This window comes from Thunnus thynnus, chromosome 17, assembly GCF_963924715.1.
Source record: "Thunnus thynnus chromosome 17, fThuThy2.1, whole genome shotgun sequence".
Taxonomy (NCBI): Eukaryota; Metazoa; Chordata; class Actinopteri; order Scombriformes; family Scombridae; genus Thunnus; species Thunnus thynnus.
In genome coordinates this window covers 15,138,613-15,163,410 of record NC_089533.1, presented here as the reverse complement: position 1 = coordinate 15,163,410, position 24,798 = coordinate 15,138,613, and the positions used below count along the sequence as shown (strand labels likewise).

Here is a 24,798-nt window from a genome sequence, read left to right as displayed (position 1 = left end):
GTGATTTTGCTGCTAGAAATATCTACATTATATATGTGTATATATATAAAGTTAATTGAAATATAAAAATGCAGACTTGCAGTTTAAAAAATGTAAATACAAATGAGTGAGAACTATATAAACACTGCAACATTTTTAATGAATATATTTAAAGATATTTGTTCTGTATGTATGTACAGAAAGTATGTCTATGTGTCTATCTCATCACAGTAAAAAACTAAGTTGCAGTGAGTGTATGGCTTGAGGTGGTATTATCATGGAAGATCTGGCTGGTGTTAAGTTATGTGGTTTTATTTCACTGATGCCTTGCAAGCCTTTAAGGATGTACTCCTGCAGGACCGCTTCTGCCACCACTGCTGCATCAATGACCCTCAAATTAATTAATTTTCTCAAACAGGGCGACTCAGGACAACAAGACCCCCTGTTTTTTGTATAGCATCGCGAGAAGAGAACGAACCCCCTCCTCCTGAACGTGAAGACGCTGAGCTATGTGTGTGTGTATGTGTGTGTGTGTGTCTGTTTGACGCTGCGTGGGGGTGTTCGCCTGATGTCATTTGGTAGAAAGGGAGGCTGAGCTAACGGTGGGCATACGGGTGGAAAGCACAACAATAACGGTGCCGTTTAACCGCCCAGTTTGGGATCTATCACGTCGCTTTTGGATTGAAATACGCAGCGTTGAACACCGAGTCCAGCCTACTCCTCCTCCTCCTTCTCCTCAGAAGAAGAAGAAGAAGAAGAAGAAGAAGAAGAGGGGGTGAAGCTGGCTGGCTAACGGGCTGAAAGTACCAGATGCTTTTCCAGCGGAGAAGAAGAACGGGCTCGAGTAAGCAAGAGAGGGTGATGGCTTCTCGTTTTCCTGACGGATAACGTTAGTCCTTCGCTTAAAAAAAGTGAGGGGGACTTTGCTTTGCTTCCTCTGCACCTACGTTTGTGTGACATTGCGTCTGAAATGTTAGCGCAGTCGTGCTCTCGGCCGTCGAGCAGTTTCTGGGCCGCAGCTCGGCACACCGAGCCCGAATCTGGGAAGTAGCTAGCTAGCTGCCTGCTAGCCGCAGCTGTACCCGATGCTGCTGCTGCTGCTGTTGCTGCTGCTGCTAAACGGATCCAAAAGACAACAAAAGCGGTTCAGGGCCCCGGCGCCGATTGAGCTATTGTTTTACCTTACTGGACTACAGCGTGGCATTTGAGATGTGATGCTCTTTGTAGCTGGAGGCTCTCGCTTGCTTGACGCGGAGGAGCTAACATTGCTGCAAAATGCACAGCAGAACCACAACAGCAGGCTCCTGTTGAAGGGGGCGAGGTTAGACTGATAACAGCCCACCCTGTGGCTCACATTTGGACACCGACCGACCACCACATTTTCCCCCACGTCATTCACCGCTTCCTCAGCTGGCGATATGGATAAGCTGACCATCATTTCAGGGTGCCTGTTTCTGGCAGCAGATATATTTGCAATAGCCAGCATTGCAAACCCAGACTGGATCAACACCGGTGAATCAGCAGGTAATCAGCAGTTCAAAACCAATATTATGCTTTGTGTTTTTTGTGTTTTGGTTTTTTTTTGCAGGATTTCTTGCCGCTGTCCCTACATCGCAGGAGCATTTGTCATCAGATAATCTCCACAACAAAGATGTGTCCCATTGTTTAGAGGGTTTAATCAGCAGCCTGCATCTTTTGTCCTCCACAGCAGTGTTTTCTGTGCATTTTCATGCTGTTTGTTATTGACCCCAGACCACATTACCAAGACCTATAATTGCAGTTTCATGACTGATTGATCATTAGTGTGGATCAGTGCTGCTTTTACATTTAGTGATTAGTTTGGACTTTTTTGATTAATTTGAAAAATGTCAGAAAATAGTGAAAAATGGCCATAACAATTTCTCAGCTCCCAATTAGCTGTACAAAACCCAAAGATATTCCCTTTACAAGAATGTTTGTCAGCTTTGGTTGATGAAAACACTTGTTAACTGCTAGATCGAGGGCTGCAACTATCAATTATTTTCACTACAGATTAATCTGTCATTTTTTTCACAATTAATTGATTATAAAATAGTGAAATCGTCGGTCACTGTTTCCCAAAGCCCAAGGTGACGTCTTCAAATATCTTCTTTTGTCCCGACCAGTAGTCCACAACCCAAAGATATTTAGTTGACTATCATGGAAGGCTAAATAAAGCAGAAAATATTCACAATTGAGAAGCTGTAATAGCAGAATTTGGGCATTTTTTTCTTAAAAAATGACTCGAAACAAATAATTTTCTGCTTCTCGACTAACTGAATAATTGTTGCCGCTCTTGACAGATTTATTTTAGAACGGCTAATGCTTATTTTTCAATAATGAAAAGAAACAGTTGTAGCCTTACTTGATCAATGACTCGTAAGATTAAATGATTATCCAAATAGTTTGCGATTAGTTTGCTTTCTATTGACTAATCAATGAAGCAACTTATTGTTTCAGCACTAAAGTTAATGGTTGTCCTGTGGTGGGTGAAGTAACCATCATGTAATCAATCAAATTGGTGATCACTGGAGGAACCAAAGTGGGTGTTTATTTTTGGCGTCCCTGCTGGTTTTGTACAGACGCACGTGCTGTTGGTTCTCAGTTTTATTTGTGTCAGTCCTGAAAACACGTTCAGGCTATTGATAGACAGCTGCTCCTCTTTGTTCCCGCTGCAGGATGACAGCTTAGTAACTGGGTCAGGGAGGGTTCATCATCCACCAATACACATCCACACTGTATTAGCTCAACAGAAAGAGCAATCTACACAAATGTAATAATAGGATGCAAATTAAATAAGGGCATTGTCTACAATGCATGCCATGCGACTGTGCTGGAGAGCAAATAATGCTTTTGCTCAATGCATCTCTGACTATCTTACACTGTTGTGGACAAGGTGCTGACCTTTTTATGCTGGTTCACACCTAAAATTAGTGCCAAAGTACACTAAGATCCACAGTTCTGTACCCTCGTGTACAGAAAGCTGGACATCTGCTATATTTAAACTCCAGTGTTGTGCTGACTGAGTGTGGGTGTCATTTTTAAGAGTGGGTGTTGTACAGTTACCAACTTCCACCTCGCTGTCTCAGCTCTCACTTCCCCTTTCAGCTTCCACCCCTCTCTTTGATGATTGTGACGCGTCTTGTCTCAGATGGTTTTATGAGATTTGAAGGTGGTAGATCACTCACGTCCAATTCACCACACCTTTTTCCTCACCGTTTTGAGTGTACCAGCCACTGTCTTGGAATATATAAAAGTAAACTCAGTTTTCAAAGAGGGGTTTGTCTGTATTCAATACTGTTTTTGGTTTAAAAAGCCATTAACTTGCAGAGTTATACATTTTTCAGCTCAGACAGGAGGTTGCAGTTTTCTCTCTATCTTGGTAAGTTGCGAGGCCCTTTTAGATTTGCTTATTCAGTCAGTGGGAAAATAAATGCAGGGATGATGTTTTTATTGATTCTTTGTTGCTATTATCATACAGTTGTACAGAAACTGCAAATTAAGCATCATTCCTACATAAAATCTAAAATAAAATATCAAATGTATGAGTAGCTATTTGTGACAGAGCTTTGATAGTATTGTACCATTTTGTGTCTTTTACAGGCATATTACTTTAAAAGACGTTACATAACTTTTGGTCAAATAACTTTTCGTCACGATCTGTCTCATACAGGGGATATGCAAAATAGACTTCCTGAAAAATGATTCAAAGTTTCAGGTGACATCATTGTTGCGCAAGCACAAAAGGCAGGGTGACATTTGGTGTCATGTCAAATCGCGTTATTTGCCAACCCCTTACAGTGTGCATTAATTCTGTGACCTTTGCTCCTCTTTGTCAGTGCAGTTTGTCTGTTTTAGCATATGTTATTTAGAGTTTTGAGACTGCTGGTATATTAGATCATCTTCTGTTTGAACAGTTACATTTCAATACCTGACGTGTAAGTGTCCTTGGTAGCTGGCATGCTGCTAACGTCTGCCCAACTCCACAGACTAGTGCATTGTTTGAAGTTATTATGAAGGAAGAGCCCCTGATGACTTCCCACATTGTATTATCTCCAATCAGCTGACCTCTGCTTCCCAGCTTTGTTGTTGTGTTATCAGAGGAGCTCAGTGCTTGATAACCTGCCCTTTTAGGAATTCAGCGTGTCGTCTTCAGACACAGAGCATGGACAAACATACATGTTCCCCTGGGCAGTTAGCATTGATAAAAGCTGACTTTCCTCTTGAAGTCTGTGGCTTTTGCCTCCTATTTCAGTCAAGTGACTTGGTCTAGGCTTTTTTGTGAATTGATCAAGAATAACAAACTGCAGAAAATCTTTCAGCACTGATTGCTGTTTCTTGTAATCACCCACACTGATAACGGAAGTGAGATTTAACACACAAAAAGGCAGACCCCTATAGATACAGCATACCGGAGGTAGTCATTGAACACAAAAGACACAGTGTGGATCCATGACATTGTCCTCACTTCAGTGTTATATCCTCAGGCAATAACAGCTAAAGTTGATTTCCTGTGCTGAGCTTCAAGGCAAAGCCATTGTTGCTGCAGTGCCGGACAGAAACTGTGATTCTCGGCAGCTCCGCCATCGTCTGCCCTCCTGCAGATACTTGTCACTACAGTGGATGTCATTCTCCAGAGACTGAATAACCTCTAAAGCACTCTGTATGCACACAGATACTTGAAAAAAAAAATTGCTAAATCACATCCAGGTAAAGGCTGCCTTCTCATCACAACGCTGTATCCAAGGCTACTGATGATGACTTTGATGATTTTAACACGCAACGTCTTTCCATGTGGGTTTCCTGTGGCGCAGCTCATTTAACCGTTTCAGTGTGAACAGTGTCAGATGTATTTCAACACAGCTGTACACAGTTACACAATCATAGTCAATTTAAAAATAAAGTGCTAACACTACTGTTCCAACATAGTGTTACCCTGACATTACTTTCCAAAGTGTTATTGTATACAGTGAGCTACTGAATGAAAAGACTGCTGTTGATGAAGAGCACAAGGTGATAGTCGTGACAAACAGCTATTTCATTGCTTGCAATTTCAAGCAAGCAACTTCCCTCCACACAAAAACATCATTGAATGTAAATAACCTCCACACCACAGGCATTATCCCACACAGGATGTATTTATTAACCCAGAGTCAAGGACATTATCCTTCTTTATAATAAAGAAATTAATTTCCCCCTGAAAGGTATGAGCACTAAGGATCTGCATCAGCCTCAACATGCTGTAACAGGCGCTGTTAAAGCTGATTGTGCCCAAAAAAAACCCAGGCACTTGTAGTTGAAGACTAGTCTCCACACTAGGTATAGATTATACCTTTTGTTACCATTTGTGTAAAAAATCTGACTTATTGAAAAGAGAACACATTGCAGCACATACAGGAAACCACAAGGATTTACAAAACGAAGGACAACAAAATTGTGAAATTTGAAGTCGAGGTGAATAATTAGAAGTGCTCAGGAACAGCATGTTATAATCTGAGTCTGACATTATCTAAAATAGATGAACTCAGAATATAAAATTGTTCTAAATTGAGATATCCCTTTTCAAGGCACAAGGACACACAGTGTCGTTGATACAAAGTAACTGAAACCAGGCTGAGCCGGTATCACTCAGTTGCAGAGCTGCAGTGCCGGCAGTTCAGACCTGCAGTCCAGTCCACCCTGTGCCACCAACAGGCAAAGAAAGAAACCAGCAGCAGCTTTCTACAGAGAAGAGTGTCTAGTTTTGACATGTTTCACATGCAGGCGTTACATTTTAGCTTACAAGGGTTGAATGTGGGACCTAAAACATACAGAACTGTAACTTTGAAAAAGAAAAACTGCAGCTGTAACACTCATTGCCTAGAGGTGTCCCAACTGTTAAAATTGCAGCAGCTATTACTTTCTTTGCCTGCAGGTGGAAGGTCTGAAGTGATGCTTACTTACGTAATTTTGAATTTCTGCAGGCGCAGCAGGTTGTTATGTGTAGAACGGGTCTGACAAAGATTGACAGTCCGTCCTCACAAGAAAAACGACAATATAGGTTTAAAATTAAGTCCAGCAAAAACAACCTATAGTAATGTTTATGACATCTAGCAGCCGTAGTAATTATGACCCGGGGAAGTGACGCAGTTCAAGTGATGTCAATATAAGGTGGTTTGATAATTGGATTTTTGCCTTATTCGGGGGTGGCAGGTTGGCTGGATGGCAAAAAGTGGGCTTTGCTGCAGGAGACCACTGTTCACTTCCTGTTTCCAACCACGAGTCATGTTGCCATCTGCAAGTCAGGGCTTTTTTTTAAAAAAAAAAACGTAATCTTTTGGTGTTTACTTTTGCCATGATGACAAAGCTTGCATAACTTCAAGGAAGTGTAAACCACTTTTCAAGTGATCATTTTAACCCAAACCATGATCTTTCCCTAAACCAGACCAGTCCTATGGGTCATTCTGGAAGTCCTCTGGTCATTCTTACTATGGCCGCTACATGGCGTAAATATAACGATACATCGTTTTTTGCCAGCTAGATTTTAGACCTGTGCTGTCGTTTAATTATGAGGATGTGTTGAAGACTGAAAGCTCCCACTTATGCTTAATCTACAGTCTGCCAAATGTGAATGAGCTGAGTTGTAAGGCGGGCCCATGAGGTGCTTCACATTGAATTAAAAATTAATCTGTTCAGGCAGCTCATGTGCCTCTAATGTCAACATAATACTCTAACAATAGATTTATCTGTGGTAATGGATGCACTTGTGCTGCATTGAGGGGATTGAGTATCACTGTTAATTAATGGAATACATCGCTAACAAACGTGAAAGCATATTGCTCTGTTGCCACTATTTCTTGAAGGTGATGTTTTCCATTTTGCCAGTTTGGTAAATTTGGTCCACTAGGAATGTTTGATATCAACATCTAATCATTTCACTTTAGTCGAACAGCACAAATGTAGAAACGAGGCAGCCGAGATACTCAAACATAATCCATCACTTCTCTATAAAAGGGAAGCTGACTGAGGACATTGTGACAGTAAACAGGATTAATTTCCTGTAATAGCAGCACTTAAGCTGGTAGCGTTTGACCATAAAATGTCAAATAAGGTTTTGTTTAGCCGTAAAATCAAAGTCATGTTCCCCATGCTTTCTCAGTAATCCAGCTAAGATGAGAAGCCAGGGTTGCCGGGGCTTACCATCGGACATGTGTGTACGTTCTTTTGGTATGTTGGTATGATTTTGTCTACCATGTTTTGTATGAGAGTTTGGACCGTACACAGCTGCGCTCCAGTGCTCCTACAATGTAAGTGGGCGCTGTAAAAGCCTCTAGCAGCAGCAGCAGCAGCAGCAGCAACACAAGAAGCAGCTGTTGGCTGCTTCGGCTTGCCTACTTGCCACCCACCACAGTTCAGAGGCTTGTTTGACTCATCCCTCCAGAGCTTAAAAACAGCAGCACCCCCATTGCTCCACTAATGACAACGTCAACATGCTGAAGATGAGCAGACACGGCCCTCATTTCCTCTCATTTGGACCGAGACATGGTGAGAGGAGTATTTTGATCATAGTGAGTACAAAGTTAACTGCAGGGTAACAGGGCACGATGGGGGCGTGAAAGTGAGTGCGGCCTCAAAATGGAAAATTGGCCCATTTTTTTTTTCTGTAAATGAGAGACAGAGGAATAATGCAAGAGTTTGTAAACTAAACATTTTGGTGGGTCCTGTTTCTGCTCATAACACTTATGCTGTTCAAATATCTCCTATTCACTGTAATTGAAGCCAGTACGAGTGATGAATTCAAGCATGGCTTAACTGTTTCGTTGCGATCTACTATGTCTTTGTCCAGTTTTGACTGCTGACGTGCACAGTCGGCAAATAGCAACACTGATGCATTGTGTTTGGAAATGGATAATTTATTATTCTAGCTTACAGGTTGGGATCGCTTTCTTCTATATTTATTGACAGTGACATCACATCCCTTTTCAGTGCTGAGTGAGGGGCAGTTTCATTTAATACAGGGCTAATGTGACTACACTTTGGTCTAGCACACATACTCAATAGGTGGACTCTGGTCTGGATCTGGACTGAATAACAATTTAATCCGGTCAGGCAACAAAATTTCACCGCAACCTGGCCGGACTGCTTTTGAGTAACACATCGCTCTCACCTCGCCTGTCATCTTTCAACTGCTAGTTGCCGCAGTTGGCAAGGTTGTTGTTGGATGTAGGAGCTCCAGTTGAAAAAGTAAGATGCATGTAAGGTTAAGTGGACTGGGAAATACGATTTAATTTTGCCAGAGGGAAGTACAAGACCTATCTGCTTGATTTGCAAAGAAACAGTAGCCATAGTGAAGAGCGGGAACGCAAAACACCACCACGACACCAAACATACCCAATTTGAACAAAACTTTTCCTAGAACACAGAGGTAAGAACCACAAAACTGAATCATTTGAAGTTGTTGTGTCAAGGCTGTTTAATTAAAAAAAAAAAAAAAAAGTATCATGAACATACTGTTGACTCTCGGACAGATTTTAACCAAAACAGTTTGTGGGTACAGGCCTGCTTGTTGTGTTGTTTACCTGTGTCCGTGTACCATAGCGTGCCTGCCTGCTGTAGGGCAGGAATTCCACTGAGAGCTAGTGAAACAGCAGGAGCCCAGAGGATCCAGGGGAAATGGTCATAAAACGGTGCCATTAACTGGAGCGATCAGACTCTTGCCTAATGCTCTCCTGTTCTCTAGTCCCTGCTTTCTCTGCCTCCCTCACCTCCTGTTCTTTAATTTGTTCAAGGTTACCCTGTAATATTGGGCCGACTTCAGGAATAGGCTGTTCAGTAAGCCCGAGAGCCATTCAGGTGCCATTTTTGTCATGAGCCATGACCTCCATTTTTTTTTTTTTTTTTCTTTTCAGCGTTATTACATAAGTGTTCTGTGCAGCAGGATGTGAATTACCATAGCAATAAGGCAGGCGATAAGGTAAAAATGAAGACAGAGAGCATCATTTTTAGTAAACAATCATCTGTAAGAAAACACGTGTGCCTTAATGACAGCACTGCTGTGTGTGAGGTCTAAGAAGTAGTTTTTTTTTTCTCGGTGGCCTAACAGAACAGTGAATACAAAGCTGCAAGCTCTGCAGCTCCATATATAGCTTACCTTACCGTCTACAAACTCCCAAAGCGTTTCTTTTGAACCACTGGCATTGTTTGTGTGGGCTAGGAAAGGTTGAGTTTGTGTTTGGTTGTTGCTGTGAAGGCAGTGCTTTCACTGGGTGTTATAAAGGGGACAGGATTTCCTCTGGACAGCCTGCAGAACCACCACGCCCCCAGAGCAGCAAGAAACACTTTTCTCACACAGGCTTTGCTTTTCCGTTTGGATTCAAGTGGTTCAGACTCGTTACGGTTAGTAGCAGCGTCGTATATTCATCGTGTAAGTACACAAAGATTTAATTGAGGGGTTATAAAACGTCTGGATTCAGGTGCCAGACAGAGCAAACAACAGGCTTGACCTTTTGAAATTCCAGCTTGCATACTTTCATGCACACGTCCACCCACCTGCTGAGCCACTGTTGAACTCTTATGATGTTGCCCACACAAGCTTGCCTTTTCAATGAATGGGCTATTTTGTGGTCAGTGGAAAGAGTGTTTACCACTCGTTAATTTTTTTTTTTCCAGTTTATGCCTCAGACACAAGGAGAAAATAATGTATTTATATTATTCTAAGAAGATGTTGCGCCAATATAGCCTCAATTTAGAATTTGCTTTGCCACATACTATCATTTACAGTTTTATATAGACAGACATGTAGACACTAGTTTTAAAACTAGTTTCACAAGTGTTATGACTGTATGACATTGCCATTACAGCACCTTTTGGTTGGTTTGTTTCAATAACTGGGCCTTCAGACCAAAAGCAGCACTGTTTGACTTCAGGTACCACTGTGACAAAATACAATACAGGAAGGTTGATTTGAGTAAAACATCCATCAATTTGAAGCCTTATTTGCTAGAACACTGCACGATTATTTGTCTCCTTTGCTGTTTCCTCGCAAACTAAGTTATTGTCACTGCAACATCGACATAAGTTTATCCTCTGTAACGCCAACCACTAGGTAAAAAGTAAAATGACCATGTTCGCATTAAGTAATCTACCAGGAATGTGCACTTGCACGTATTTGCCGGATGATGCCGCATTGTTATGCAACAAAAGTTAAGTCAGGTTCAACTTTTTTTGCCAGACAAACCTTTGTTTCTTTGGCCGAGCCCTCTGTGTTGCCACCTCTGCTGTAACAACACAGTGACCTTATTGAAATGAATGAGCCTGCTGTGTCTTTTTTTTTTTTTTTTCTTGTAATGCTGTTGTCTGTCTGAACAACGGTGTCTCACTATTTGTCTACGGTTGGGAAGTGTCGAAGTATGGAGATGTATGACTGCTTACCTGCCATCCAAAAAGGCTGCTTCATACATTATCAATGTGTGCACTACAGAAAACCCTCTCGCTGACGCCCACACTAACTAATTTTTCAAATGAAAAATGTGTGTCCTCTGAGGTCTATTGCTTATAGTCCGCCTTTCTTTGCCTGAGACCTGTGATCAGCAAAGAACCTGAGTGTTCTGCTTACTCAGGTAGAAATTCCCCTCGAGGACATGCTCTAATTGAAAGCTGTCCCTCCAGAGTGGCTGCACCACTGAAGCATGTTCCTGCTCTGAGTACTTGCCTTCACACTCAGGATCTGGCAGAGCTCCGCTCATGACTCAGTCTGAGGCATGAATCCATTTGTCTCCCTGGCTGATCAGTGACGGATAAGTACAGTACAACGTCAGGTCATGCCATGTTTTGCGAGAGCAGATGTGCAAGCTTACACGGTTTAAAATCCAAGGCAGAAGAGATTTTAAAAGAGTTGCTGGTTATAGTCAAGCATGGAAGACTTGGACATTAATTACAGGCTCTGTGTCATATCAGTCCAACTTCTTAGAAACTGTCTGTGCTGAGTGTCATACCTGCGTGGGATAGATTCAGTAATTGGCAGGATTGATTTAGCCCTCCCTCTCTCCTCTTGAGTGTGGAAGCGCAAGAAGAAATGTTGGCCACTGGCATAATTGGGCCCACCAGAGTGGAGAAAGCAACCCCGCAGCTCCTCGCAGGCACTGAATCGGTGACAAATGGAAGAAGCCTCTCTCTGGCTTTTTCCATTCCTTCTACTTCACCTGTCTCTGGTTTGCTTTGGCATCAGCTGAGCAACAACACTTTGGTTTTCCCCTGCATGGTCCTTGTCAGTGATTAAGGCACTAAATTCCTCTAATTTTAACTGGTTTTCTTCAGAGTCTATTCATCTTTTTTCTCTTATAGTTTTCCCTTTGTTTTTTTTTTCAGTCTTTAGTCTACATATACTACATATACAACATACGACATCCCAAAACGTCTGGGTCAAAACGTTGTACGTGGATCTCGGGCTGTTTGACCTCCTGTTAACAATGCATCGTATCATCAGTAGTTGTTGGATGTTTTAGAATAAATACTCAGGGCATGTGGTGTGAATGTACTGATGCAAAAGAGTTTTGTGTACAGTATGTGCTTTTTATTAGCTGTGTTGCATCAAAGTCTTATAGAGTAGGGCTTCCCAAACCATGTGCCAATCCGCTGTTCGTGTTCCTGTTGCAACTGTGTAGCAAATGTGTTAAAAACAAAAACATTGAGATTTTGAGAAAGAGTTTATGAGAGCTCGACAGTTTCTTAAAAGAAGGTAAGGGAGATAAAAACGTGTGTTATAATATCCAAAGGTTTGACTTATGTAGAAGTTTGCAACAATGTTGTCAATATTTAAATGGTCAAGTCGGTTTTATTTGTATTGGCCAAATATCACAAATCACAAATTTGCCTCGGGGGTCTTTCCAGTCTGTACAGCAATGCAACATTCTCTCTCCGTAGACCCTCGATTCAGATATGGAACTACTCCCCCTAACGAACCCTTTTGTAGTGCAAAAAAGGTTTTAGATCAACTGGTAACTCATAATCCCTAATATTCAGTGTTTTGTTTGCTTGTATTCATTCAATTAAATGACCATCAACATTCAATCTCTCTGTACAGGTGCCCTTACAGTCGGTCTAGTCCGGCAATGTCAGACCATCCACGGACGAGACCGGACCTGTATTCCGCCACGGCTTCCCCCAGAGTGGGTCACCACACTTTTCTTCATCATCATGGGCATCATCTCCCTCACAGTCACCTGTGGACTGCTTGTGGCATCACACTGGCGCAGAGAAGCCACCAAATACGCCCGCTGGATCGCCTTTACTGGCAGTAAGTGAACAAGACAATGACAGTCAAATTGAATGAAATAGTTTGGCGTTACTATGCTTGCCATCAGCGCATTTTCCCCTGAAGCTTTCTCACTTTCTTCTCCGTCTCACTGCATCCGTTGTGATATAACCTTTTAAAAAAAAAAAAAAAATCACTTTTGCTACATTAGTATATTCATGCACACAGTCTCTTTAGGTGAGAGAATAATAAGAGGAGGAGAAGAGATGTGGGATAATGTGTGAAAATATTGGTTTTAGCTCAGTTATGCACTGCTTATTTTTGATATGAAGATGATGAGTGTGTGTGTGTGTGCTTTTCTGTGTGTGTCATAAAACATCCCAAGCTTTGTGGAAGACATCAGTGTGTTTGTGTTTCTGAGAGTGACGTGAGAACCTGTGTGTGAGTGTGTTTGGTTGTGTTTGCACCTTTTATGAGAGGTTTTTTTTTTTTTTTTTTTTTTGCAAGCTTGACGACTCCTCTTGCTCTCTGAAGCTTATTTATCAAGTAATGCAGCTCCTCTGGTACCCGAGTGGGTGGCATGTGTGCCACTGTGTCTCTCTAATGTTTTCTCTCCCTTTATATCCTGGACATCACCAGTCGCTTTGTTTTTTTCAAAAACACGATTTCTATATTGATGCACTTCCAGTGCTCGATAATAACTCCGTATCCATCTCGTGCATCGTGTCTGGGCTCGTTTCGTAAGGCTGTGTGGGAGGGTGGAATTTGATTGGCCAGTTAGTTAAAAGAATAGACAGCCTCAAGCACACTTGTACAGATGGAGCAGTGGCGTCGCCTGTGAAGCCACAATGCACAGTATTATCGTCTGAATACCGACACTGTGACTCCTTTGTTCTGCAGAGAAAAAGTAACCCGCAGACTTGAACAAGCACCCAAGTCTTTTGCGTGTCTGGCCAAATGCAGATTCATAATTAGGTTTTGTAATTCATCCTAATCACTTGCAAATACCCAGTGAATCACCACTTTACAGAATCCCAAACCCTCTGCAAACCGCCTGTCCGGTAAGCACAAATCTGTGTCACAAGCTAAATTGGAAGGCGTTGAGTCATTGTTTAATGATCACAGCCAAAGGAAAGTAAGGAAGTTGCCATGGCAACTGTGAGCAATTGTCACCCTTGTCCCCCTGCTATGCTTCTGCTGGCCATATTAGACAAGAGGTATATCATTACTACTGATTTTTTTTTTTTTTTAATGGGTTAAAAGCATGATAACGATTATCACTTTAATGAGGAAATAACACTAGAGGGGTGTCAAATATTTCAGGTATAACAGGTACCAGGTATTCAGGTATAACCGAGTATATTAAGCTTGGGTTGTCGTAACAGAGGGAGGAGAGATAGTAAACATCACTTTACTCTGTTTTAAGAGCTCCATTAGCTGACACTTTAGAGGCAGATGGCCTTCCTGGGCTCCTCTTGTAACTCAAGAGGTTGTTTCAAGTGGAGGACAGGGACCAAGCCAAAGTATTTTCTTGTCCTCTGATGTTGCTGAACTTTAGCTTCAATGTTGAACACTGCACTCTCTACACAGTTGCTCATAAGGGACTGTCGGCCATGTGGTGGTGGTGGTGGTGGCGGCGGCGGCGGGGGGGGTTTGGGGGTGGGCGAAGGCAAGAGGTTAAGAGAGGAAATGGGTGTAGGCTTAAAAAGAGTTGACTAAGAAGGAGAGCTGAGTGAATAATCACGTTTGTAGAGGTCAAGAGCTGAAAGTTTTACTAAGTGAGAGATGGATGCCAATGTAAAGACCCAAATGGAAGAGGAGAGAGGAAGAATAAGGTAGTAGCAAGCAGACAGGGATGGTTCATTCAGAGCAAACAGGTGATGAAGGTGGAGAGAAGGTCGGCAGTCTGTAGCGTATGAATGGGCAGCTTTGTATGACCAGCACAGGCTCGCCTCTGTCTCTCTATATACACACACACCAGCAGTGTTTCCCCAAGGTGTGAGGGTCATCAGTGGGGATGGAGTGGGAGTAATAAAAAATATGACTATCTAATAATACTTAAACAGAAACTGCACAAAATAAATGATTTATTCTTTGTTTGGATCCCTGTTAGCTTCCCCAAAGTAGTCGCCAGTCTTCTTGGGGTCCAACATCAACAAGAGAATATACAACAATTTAAAATCACATTGATCAATAAAACAGGAAAAAGCAAAACAAGCCAAATATAGAGATCAGAAAAATAGTGAAATAATCATAAAGAAATAATATAAATTGTCAAGATGAAAACAAAGAGAAAGTAAAAATAATCAAAAAGGCTCCAAAACCACAATAACTACAAGTAGTAAGAAAATGTGGTAAGTAATAATAAATTACAGCTTGTATATGTGTGTGTGTGTGTATATGTATATGTGTGTGTGTGTGTGTATGTATATATATATATATATATATATATATAAATAAACATAACATAAATCAGTGGTTCTCAAACTGGGTGAGGGGCTGTTACATTAACATGGGGGAAAATGTCAAGAGTTGAACCAAACAAGTGCTCTGATGCTGACTAGGCAGTCAAGATTCATGTTTGTAAGATTTATTCAGACAGAGCAACATGTACAAGATGGACAGGAAATAAAAGAAAAACAGGTGGTGCTCATCGAGCAAACACAACAGTCATATCCGAACTATTATTATGTCTTATTCTTGTTATATCGAGTTCACTATAAACATATAGCGGGAGAGAAAGTGTCGTTTGTGTGTGAAATCTCTGGCAGTGTAACTTGAATTTTCACATTAATTTGTCACCAAGTGGGAAAATAAATCTGATTTATGTGTGGGACATGAAATGTTTTTGGCTTCCAAAGGCAGGCATGATTTCATTAAGTTTAAGAACGACTGACATATACATTGACATAAACACTTTTGATTATGATGAATTTCTTTTTTAAAAGAATTTTGACCAAGATATGTGCTGGCAGGACATTTTACAGTAAAGAAAATAAAATTATCAACGCTCTCTGACGGAAAAACGGCACTAGTTATATATGCTGATACCGATAGATCTCTATTATCAGCTGACATGTCAGCTAATGTGATGTGGAGGCTAATAGGCAGGTGTTGACAATTAGAGCCACCTGCTGTGATTTTGCACCGGATAAAATACCTTCCCAATAACAATGAGAGTTGTTAACGAGGAGCATTGCTCTTGTTAACTTCACTTTAACGATTGTCACTCGTTAATGGCGCACATTCAGATTAAAACACGTTTAACTAACAATCCTATCAGAAAGCAAGCGACCTGACTTTATAGACATCAGTGAAACACCTCTTTTTTACTTCACGTCAGCCTTGTCAAACCGATTTTCACTGATATCTGTGATAGCAGCTGTTTTTCAACTTTAGTAATCGATTTAACATGTCATGATTCACTTCATCTGCAGGCCATGTTACATTAACTCAGAACACACACATGTTCAACAGTGAAGGTGAACATAGACTCAAACATTGTTGATTTAAGATGACCATAATGATGCTAGTAGAGACATTAGGTTGTTACACTAGAGGAGCCGTTCAAAGGCAAAGAAAGTAAAGTAGAAACAAGATGTGTTAATGTAAGTAACACCTGCACTGTAGTTATTATCAGTTAAGATGCTTTTGTTTTAAAGAAGCAGTGGACCATGAGGTGCACTTCAATTAACTCACTGGTGAAGCCGGCAAGAATAATTCCTGAGCCATGTATCTCTTGCCGCACTTTAACTGACCTTTCACCACATCCTTTTGCAATATTACCCTCCTCATAGATAAACACATTCAATTTAATTTGATTTAATTTATATAGCGCCAAATCACAACAGAAGTCATCCCTGGGCACTTTCACATAGAGCAGGTCTAGACTGTAGTCTTTAATATACAGAGACCCAACATTCCCCCATCAACAAGCACTTGGCAACAGCAGCAAGGAAAAACACCCCTTTTAACAGGATGAAACAATAATAACAATTACAACAATAATAATTATAGAAATATAACTAATAATAATAATAGATGGCAGACCCAGGGCGTCAAGCAGGACCACGGCAGCAGGCGGTCTGCAACCATGACCCACAGGAACCTGCAAGACAAGAAAGCACAAAAACTCTGGGGAAGAAGCCAAGTTGGTAACATGCATTAATGGTACATGAATGCATACAGATATGGGGGGGAGGGCGGGAGGAGCTCAGAGCATCATGGGAAGTCCCCCGGCAGTCTAGGCCTATAGCAGCATAACTAAGGGCTGGTCCAAGGCAAGCCTGGGTTAGCTCCAACTATAAGCTTTGTCAAAAAGGAAAGTTTTACACCTACTCTTAAACGCAGAGAGGGTGTCTGCCCCCCCAGACCCAAACTGGAAGGTGGTTACAAAGGAGAGGAGCCTGATAGCTGAAGGCTCTGTCTCCCTTTCCACTTTCGGAGACTCTAGGAATCACAAATAAGTCTGCATTCAGGGAGCGCAGTGTTCTGGTGGGGTAATAGGGTACAACGAGCTCTTACAGATATGATGGTGCCAGACCATTAAGGGCTTTGTAGGTGTGGAGAAGTATTTTAAATTCTATTCTGGATTTTACAGGAAGCCAATGCAGCAAAGCTCATATGGGAGAAATGTAATCTCTTTTTCTAGTTTTTGTCAGTTTGCGTCTTTTTAATGTCTTTTGAGACTTGTTTGGGTAGCCTGATGATAAGGAATTGCAATAATCCAGCCTAGAAGTGACAAATGCGTGGACTAGTTTTACTGCATCTTTTTGAGACAGGATGTGCCTGATTTTTGTCAAAGTTATGTAGGTGAAAAAAGGCATTCCTTGAAATTTGTTTTATGTGGGAGTTGAAAGACATATCCTGATCAAAGATAACTCCCAGATTCCTTACAGTGGTGCTGGAGGCCAGGGTAATACCATCCAGAGTAGCTATGTCATTAGATAATGTGTTTCTAGGGTGTTTAGGGCTGAGCACAAAAACTTCAGTTCCGTCTAAGTTTAGTAACAGAAAGTGAAGATGTCCAAAGCAACAAGCAGGCAAAATACAGACGTAAATATTAGCTTGTGGGGCAGGTTTACCAGACAGAGCTCACTTATGCTCGCTGACAGACTGGAGACACATAACATGCATCTTATTGGTTCTTCAAGGACTGGTTCTGAACATACAGGCATTCTGATTTTATACAATATGTAATGGCTTTCATGTCAGACAAGACTGGGCTTTTGTTTTCTGCTTCTCCCCTTTCACAAGTCTTAGCAGTCTGACACAGACGGCTAAAAGGATACTGCTATAAAAAACATATTCATCAATTTATTTACTGCATTAATGTCAGTTAATCTTGAACAGATTAGTGAAGTGTAGATATACATGGAGTTATTCTAGTCAACAAAACTGTTAAGGGCAACATGTTTTGAAATCAGGAGAAGTCATCCCTTAGGTACTGAACAGCTCTGCAAATTGTTCAGTACCCAGAGTGAAAAAGTGAGAGCTAAAAATGGTTTGATGTGCCGTCATCAAACAGTGTTAACTAATTCGACACTGTTAACTTCAAAGAGCTGTCGTACCTCGCGCTGGAGTACCAGCAATTTGCTTGGTAACAAAGTAGTCGGCACTCAGATTTGATGGAGCACACACCAGTATTATTTAGCACACATCAATCCTGATAAGATGAAGCTCTTCCACAAATTCCCCACACAGCCACTGATCTACGTTTCATAGAAGTCGCTCAGTTTTCTTTGCCGTTTCACGTCACTGCGTGTTACATAAGTGGATTCAGAGCTGGACCAAAACCCTTCAGTAATAACATCTTCAAAGGAAACGGAAGAAAAGGGAGCCGTTCTAATTAGTGACGACTTTAATGTCCAATCACAGAAGCCCACTTCCCGTATGACAAGACGCTCTAATGACTTCACCTCTAACTTCGGCTTTACTCTGCAGCTGCTAACAAACCTGACACACACTGCGCAGTACATCACAACATGCTCAGTGTTTTTCAGAAGGGGGGGCGACTATAATGAATTTAATGATTCTCAGCATGTGCTCAACACACCAAACTAATTGTTCCCAGAAGGTTTGATGCAGTTTTCTCAGCTTTCTTGTCGCTACAGTTTACATGCAAACGAGAAATCAGGTTACTCAGGAAATGACTTTTACATTTACTGTAGTAACCTGGTTACTGTAAATCTGTGGTTTCTCGCCCTCCCAGACATTATTTTTTTATCTGATTAGAGTAGTGAAACAAGACGCTGCTTTCTGATTCCTTCTTAATTGTGTGTGTGTGTGTGTGTGTTGTCAACGACACAGTGAGAAGGCAGGGCGGAAAGAGCCTTATTTAGACTTATAGAGGTTACTTTAATGTAGTTTCAGTTTTAGTCTAGTGAGTCTTAAGTCTTTTGAGTCTAGAAAGCACTCTGAATCGCCTTGTTGTCGAGAGGTGCTGTACAAATAGAGTTGGATGGACTTATTTTGAACACAAGGATGCATAGCTACATTTTAATGATCTCTCCTTTCATCCTGTCTCTCAGCTGTCACGGCGATACTTTCCCTGTCTTCAGTCTTTTTCATGCACATGCCATAAGCTGATTCAAAACGTGTATACATGCTGAAGAAATCTGCTTTCTCTAGCTAAGGAAATGATAGATTTCTCTAATCCTCTATACTCAATTACAGAAACCGTGTTTGACACATACATGAGGAATCAGACATTTTAGAGGCAGTTTATGAACTGATTTCCAGTAGTGGCGGTGTTTGTTCAAAACTATACAGGCGAAAGTCTCTGAATTGCATTTTATAATCTTCCCAGAGGGGATAAATACAAAAGATGTGCGTTGCAGATTTGAGTGAATGTTAGTTGATTGGTGATTGGTTTCGCCGGTGGAGCATCTACTGTAAATCTCAAACACAACGTAGATGCATGTTAGGTTTCTAACAATATGTCTTTTTTTATGACGTAAATGAAATCAGTAAATAATGTCTCTTATGTAACACCCATTGGCTGACGTAGGAAACTACAACATCAGCATGCATGTGGCTTTCTCCACAGTTCCTAATGTTTATCTTTTTTTTTTTTTTTTTTTAATGTTGCAAGCTCTATTTTTTTGTGTTTAACGCACTTGCAGTGAATAAACTGAGCTGGATCTGCCTGTTTTCCAAAGCTTGAAATCTGATTACTGATTCCTTTAAGCTTGTAGAGAAAATTTAATCTGTGTTAATCAGCCTGAGGTGATATAAAGGGCTTATTTCTGGTTTGTAGAGAAACATTTACTGAAACTAATGCTGCATTCAAGTGGTGTGGGAAATACTGTACATTTGTGTTTAGGTTAAGGATAGGAGTTGATAATGATATGGTTTTACCCATGAATAATTGTCTAAAGCTGCAGATAAGCTTGAATTTGTAGACTTCAAAGTTTACATTAAATCTCTTACCTGAGGGTTTCTTCTTAGAAATTTGCGAAATGGTTTGACCGTGGATGAATGGTGCCTTCATGTGCTATCAGAAATATTGTAATTTAAAGATGGAACAACTCTACAGAATAGCAAAAATAACAGAAAAAGGGTGAATTTTCTGTCATGTCTGGGCTGTGGAGAACAACAGAGAAGCGGTTATTTATAAATTAAAAATGTTGTAGTACATTGATAATAAACATTATTGTATCTGTTGAGATAAAACAATTATGTCACACAAAAACTGTTGGACTTTTCTCAATTTTTTTGCTTCCTTTTGTGGAAAGAAGCAAAAAAATACAATGGATCAGAAAAAGAATACCAGAGATACTCCTTCATCAATGGCTCCTCATCTTCACACTCACATATTTCCAGCTCCCTCGCGTAGCGCTGCAATCACCTCGCTTGCAGTAACGTGGCAGACGACATGCGTGGTGATGATGATTATCTTCGACAATTAAATCAGTCAAGTCCTTAAAGTTCAAGCTCCTAATGAAGATGTGAAATGAGCAATGAGTCTGTCATTTCTACAGTCTGAGAAAATAAATAATATACAGCCAGATTTCGGTTTGTCTGAGCAGCTCAGAATTAATCATGTGTGATTTTTGTGTGTGAGTAATGTTTCATTTACGCAACACGTTTCCTGTTTCTAAATGAAATATTGAAACATTGATGTTTGTATCACAGCGCATCGAGCCGAGAGTCTCTCTTACCTTCACGACAAACATGAGGCTGAATCACGCTGATCACTGTGCGTACCACGAGTCTGCTTTGTGTAATTGCTCCTTCAAAGCCATTTGAAAGGCACTATTGTACATCGCTAATGAACTTGCTAATATTGAATTCAATTTGAGCTGCCTGTACTTCCTGCTCAACTTGAGTGAGTTCACGGTTAATTTTCTGCATCTTGTATGAAGAATGAAGACTTAAAACGTAGGCTGAGGTCATGTTATCCATCTTTTATTTCTTTCTTAAACCCCAAATTCATCTGTTTTTGTTTACATGTGTGATTTTTAGTAACATTGAGACAGTGAATGAAGTTGTATGTCTGTACAGAATAACAAGAATCGTTTTCAAGTGTGCGGCAAACTAATATTTTCTCTCTCGCTCCTTCCTTCCAGTGATCCTGTTCTGCATGGCGGCGCTCATCTTCCCCATAGGCTTCTATATCAACGAGGTGGGAGGCCAGCCGTACAAGCTGCCCAACAACACGGTGGTCGGCTCCTCGTACGTGCTGTTTGTCCTCTCCATCTTCTTCACCATAGTTGGACTGCTGTTCGCAGGCAAAGTTTGCCTTCCAGGCTGAGGACTCAACCACGCCTGCCTCTGGACTGACGCAAGAGGCTCTGAAAAATGTATGGGATTTACAAAACACACAATGACTGAAAATCAAAAAACAACAAACTCTGGCCAGAAGCCTGAAACAGGGAAGTCTCTGATTATGTGTCAAGGGGACCGCAGCACCGCGGAGTACCTAACTACTAAAAGAGGAAAACGAATAAACGAACAAAACACTAAGAGGGAGATATGGGCACAAAGGGGTGGAGGAGTGTGAGAGAGAGCAGCTGAGGCTGTTGCTGCACCCTGCTACTGTTCATTTAAAATATGGCCGTCTCTCTGTTGTTGTTCTATTGGAAAGGGTGCTTAATGTGCCGCTGTCATGGCAACCGCAGGCATAATGCTGGCACACAGTTCTTGAGGACCACTACAGCCACTCCTCGACTTGACTCCCGGGCGCCCGCCCCGCCACCCTCAGCACACATCCGCGCCGTCATGACCGCTCCTGTTGCTATTTTTGGCTTCTCTTTGCTATTTCAGTTGTGTGTTTTTCTGTTGCTGTACATTTTATGTTCTTTAGCCCCCCCACCCCCACCCCTCACCCCCCACCTCCTCCCCGCCTTTCCGCTGAAGTAGTTTGAGTGTAAATGAGGTTCACTGAACTGAACCCTTGAGGGGGAAGGGGGGTTTCTGCCAACTTGGCTGTAGAGCAGGGTTTATTCTCGCCTGTCACGTCACAAGGCCCCAGGTGTGTGGTTTGGGGAGAGCAGCTGTGATCCCAGCTGTCTGGACTAGCACACACACACACTTCTGTGGACGAGAGGAAGGGGCAGGTGTGTGAGCTCTTTGTCTCCAACCAGCCCGTAGCCCAGGAGCAGGTAGCAAGGAGGGGTGACCTCCCTGGGCTGCGAGCGCAGACCCTGTTCTCTGAGCCCAAGCAGAACGGGAGGTCAGGCACCATAAAGGAGAATGCCACTCAATGTAAGACCTTGCATTATGTTATTTATATGCTATACTAGAGCAGCAGAAGAATAAGCAGTAGAGTGTAGACAGCGGTTTTGCTAAGCTAAACCCATGACACTAATGCACATCCTTTGCCAATAAACAGAAGACTGTGAATTTATAATCTCCATCTGAGCATCAACACCTCTAGTATTTGTAGTAATAATCCTAATTCTGTAAATTACAGCCACAAGCACTGTGGCCTTTTCAAAGGATTGTTCAAAAGTGTCCATCACTGTGGTGTAGGGGGTTGAGATGAACTTGTATATTGCCAACTATAGCAGACAGTATTGACTTTTATAAACAGAAGCTGTAGTCGTATTAAGGTGTGAAAATAACATATGTGAACGCTGAAAATTGGTGGTATTCTCCTTTAACGTTGGACAGGAAATGAGCGAGCCAGGAGCATTTTTGTCTTGTGTTTGTATGACGGTGAAGGCACTGGGACTGCAGGTCAGGTCCATGCATGGGGCTGTGCCTCAGTGTGCTGCTCTTGAGGTTTGTGAATGTAAAACACACACACACACACACACACACACGATTAAGTTCTTGATTAATTGCTTTGTCTGTTAAATCTCTGAAAGTAGTGAAAAATGGCAAAGTGATTTCTTCAAATTTGTTTTTTGTCACAAGATCAATTTCTGACTTAAAAAAAAAAAACTTAAAATTTTTTTAAATTTTTTTTTTTACATAAATACAAAAAAAACATGTTTCAGAATATTCTTTAGTAAATACAATATTTAGTTTTAAACCATCATTGGGTAAAAAGGTTAAATATCCATTTTTCTATAACAGAAACACAACAAAACACTAAATTGTTCTCTTTCAGCCTCATTTTTCCAAGTACAACACTATATATCCAGACCTCTTCCATCTCTCCATATTTATAGATAACCAGAACTAAATTCAAAGTCAGTCTATAGTTACTTTCACACATCTGCCCATTAATCCAATTTCCAAAGGTCTGCAGCAAATCTGAAATCAGTGAGTGGTATTTCTGCTTGAAAAATAAATTAAAGACTTAATTGATTATAAGAATAAGTCACAAACTCACACATAAGCTCAATATAGGGAACATACAACCTACCAACCTTCACCTTTACTGTCATGTTTGTGTGTGTGTGTGTGTGTGTGTTTCAACAATCACAGAGCTTGACCGCTAAGTCTTAGAGTTTGGTTCTGTATTTCTGTTTCCTGCTCAGTTTTTCTCACTCTCGGTCTGATGTATACCGATGGCTATACACCCTGCAGTGCCCTGTCCTCGGTTGGTTCAGTATTGTGCCATGACCTGTTTTTGTTTAATAATGTACAGACACAACAAGGCAGGATTTTCTGTATTAGGAAGCACTGTGCATTCAACAGTATAGATAACAGAAATAGAAGCACCACAAATGTATAAAAAAAAGAGAACTTCTTACCTCATTGTTTTTGTTTCTGCTATTATTTTCTAATGGTGGCAATGTGTGCCCTCTAATTTGTCTCTTTGCCTTGATCGGATGTCTACACATAAAGCCTATGGTCATAGGAAATTATTTATCACTGAATAAAAAGAGAAAAAATGGGTGTGTGTATGACTCTGACACAGTCTGTATGAGTTATTGTGCTTATTTAAGGAGTGATAGCAGTTATCAGTGATTGTGTTTTGCAGCTTTTAAGACCGTTCAAGTTAAGGTAAGATTTCTCTCTGGTGAGCTGTTAAATCTTAAAATCAGTACGGTGCTTCTGTAGGATGTGGCCCGAAACTCCTCTTCCTCCATTATTCCTGAGCAAACATTCACAAACATAAACCATACTGTGATTCAAGGACAGCCACCCAGCATGCATCAGTGCAAGGGCTATCAGTGTTCAGAGTGCATCTGTTAAATGTTGGATAGCTCCTCAGATAAACTTGTCGAGAGCAGAACCTCCTGTGCTTCAGTATTGTCAACTCACCAATCAGTGACCTTGAAATCTATTCACAGCGTAGTGTCTTCTGGGCTAAATTTGACTTATTAATTACGGTCATCCCAGTCTTTGTGATAACAGAATACAGGTTAATTAATAAAATCACCCCTGTAGTTTTTAGCACATCCAGGAGATGTACTCTGGCACCATGGATAAGAGAAATTAGAGAGAGATGTGACTTTGCAAACTGAAAACGTGTTCAGAGGACATGCAGTAATTGCAACCTTTATGTTGACCTTGCTAGATGGCCAAAATGATTTGATTTTGTTGTTGGGAAAAAAAATTAACATCCTCTATTGTAACATTGCTTTTGGCAGCTTCTGGCATTGCTTTTTATTGCAATGTAACCTTCAAAAGGTCAGTTTTTCAAGAATTTAAAAAAAAAAAGGTGTCCTTCCCTTCAGACAAAGCTTTGAGTGGCTACAAATAAGCACATAGTGTTCAATCCTCAGTACAAGTTCAACATAAATAGCTCTTTCTATTCATGTTTGTTGTGCATTCAGTTGGACGGGTCGGATTCATTTATTTGTCATTCTCTCGCTGTCGGTGTGCAGCTCAGATAAGACAGCAACACTCCTCTCAGGACTGCACCTCCATTAGCCTCTCAGTGACCTGCAGCGCGGAGTTGAGCATGAGTGGTGTTTCCATTTAGGATTTCAGAAGGTCACAGTAATTCAGCTCGGCGGATCACATCAGTCCAACCGGCGCCCTGCAATCCGAAGACAGCTGTGGGACTTTTGCAGAACTGCCTCGCATAAATCATATTGCGTTTTTACAATAAAGGAGGATACAGGAAAATTGCACTGACCTCAAGTGAATATTTGAACTCAACTGTCACAACAAAGGCTTGTTAGACATGTGAAAGCCTTTACAGCTCGACTAATGTTACAATCACG

At 41.2% G+C, this 24,798-nt stretch overlaps 1 protein-coding gene across 2 annotated transcripts; it reads left to right on the top strand.

Annotated features, from left to right (window-relative positions):
* The first annotated feature begins 568 nt into the window (after window positions 1-568).
* mosmoa (modulator of smoothened a) lies at window positions 569-23,521 on the top strand. 2 transcript variants are annotated; one of them, XM_067571172.1, is made up of 3 exons: window positions 569-1,503; window positions 12,059-12,271; window positions 20,800-23,521. In XM_067571172.1, the coding sequence occupies exons 1-3, from the start codon at window positions 1,398-1,400 to the stop codon at window positions 20,982-20,984; spliced, it is 504 nt and encodes a 167-aa protein (XP_067427273.1). In that variant the 5' UTR covers window positions 569-1,397; the 3' UTR covers window positions 20,985-23,521. The 2 variants fall into 2 exon arrangements, with proteins under 2 accessions (XP_067427273.1, XP_067427274.1); XM_067571173.1 differs by lacking the exon at window positions 569-1,503 and adding an exon at window positions 7,399-7,521.
* Window positions 23,522-24,798: the final 1,277 nt, after the last annotated feature.

Bases quoted from the DNA above. Each gene is read 5' to 3' on its own strand.
- mosmoa (XM_067571172.1), top strand. From the start codon at position 1,398: ATGGATAAGCTGACCATCATTTCAGGGTGCCTGTTTCTGGCAGCAGAT. The intron at 1,504-12,058 runs GTAATCAGCAGT...CTCTCTGTACAG, and splicing joins CAACACCGGTGAATCAGCAG to GTGCCCTTACAGTCGGTCTA. The intron at 12,272-20,799 runs GTAAGTGAACAA...CCTTCCTTCCAG, and splicing joins CTGGATCGCCTTTACTGGCA to TGATCCTGTTCTGCATGGCG.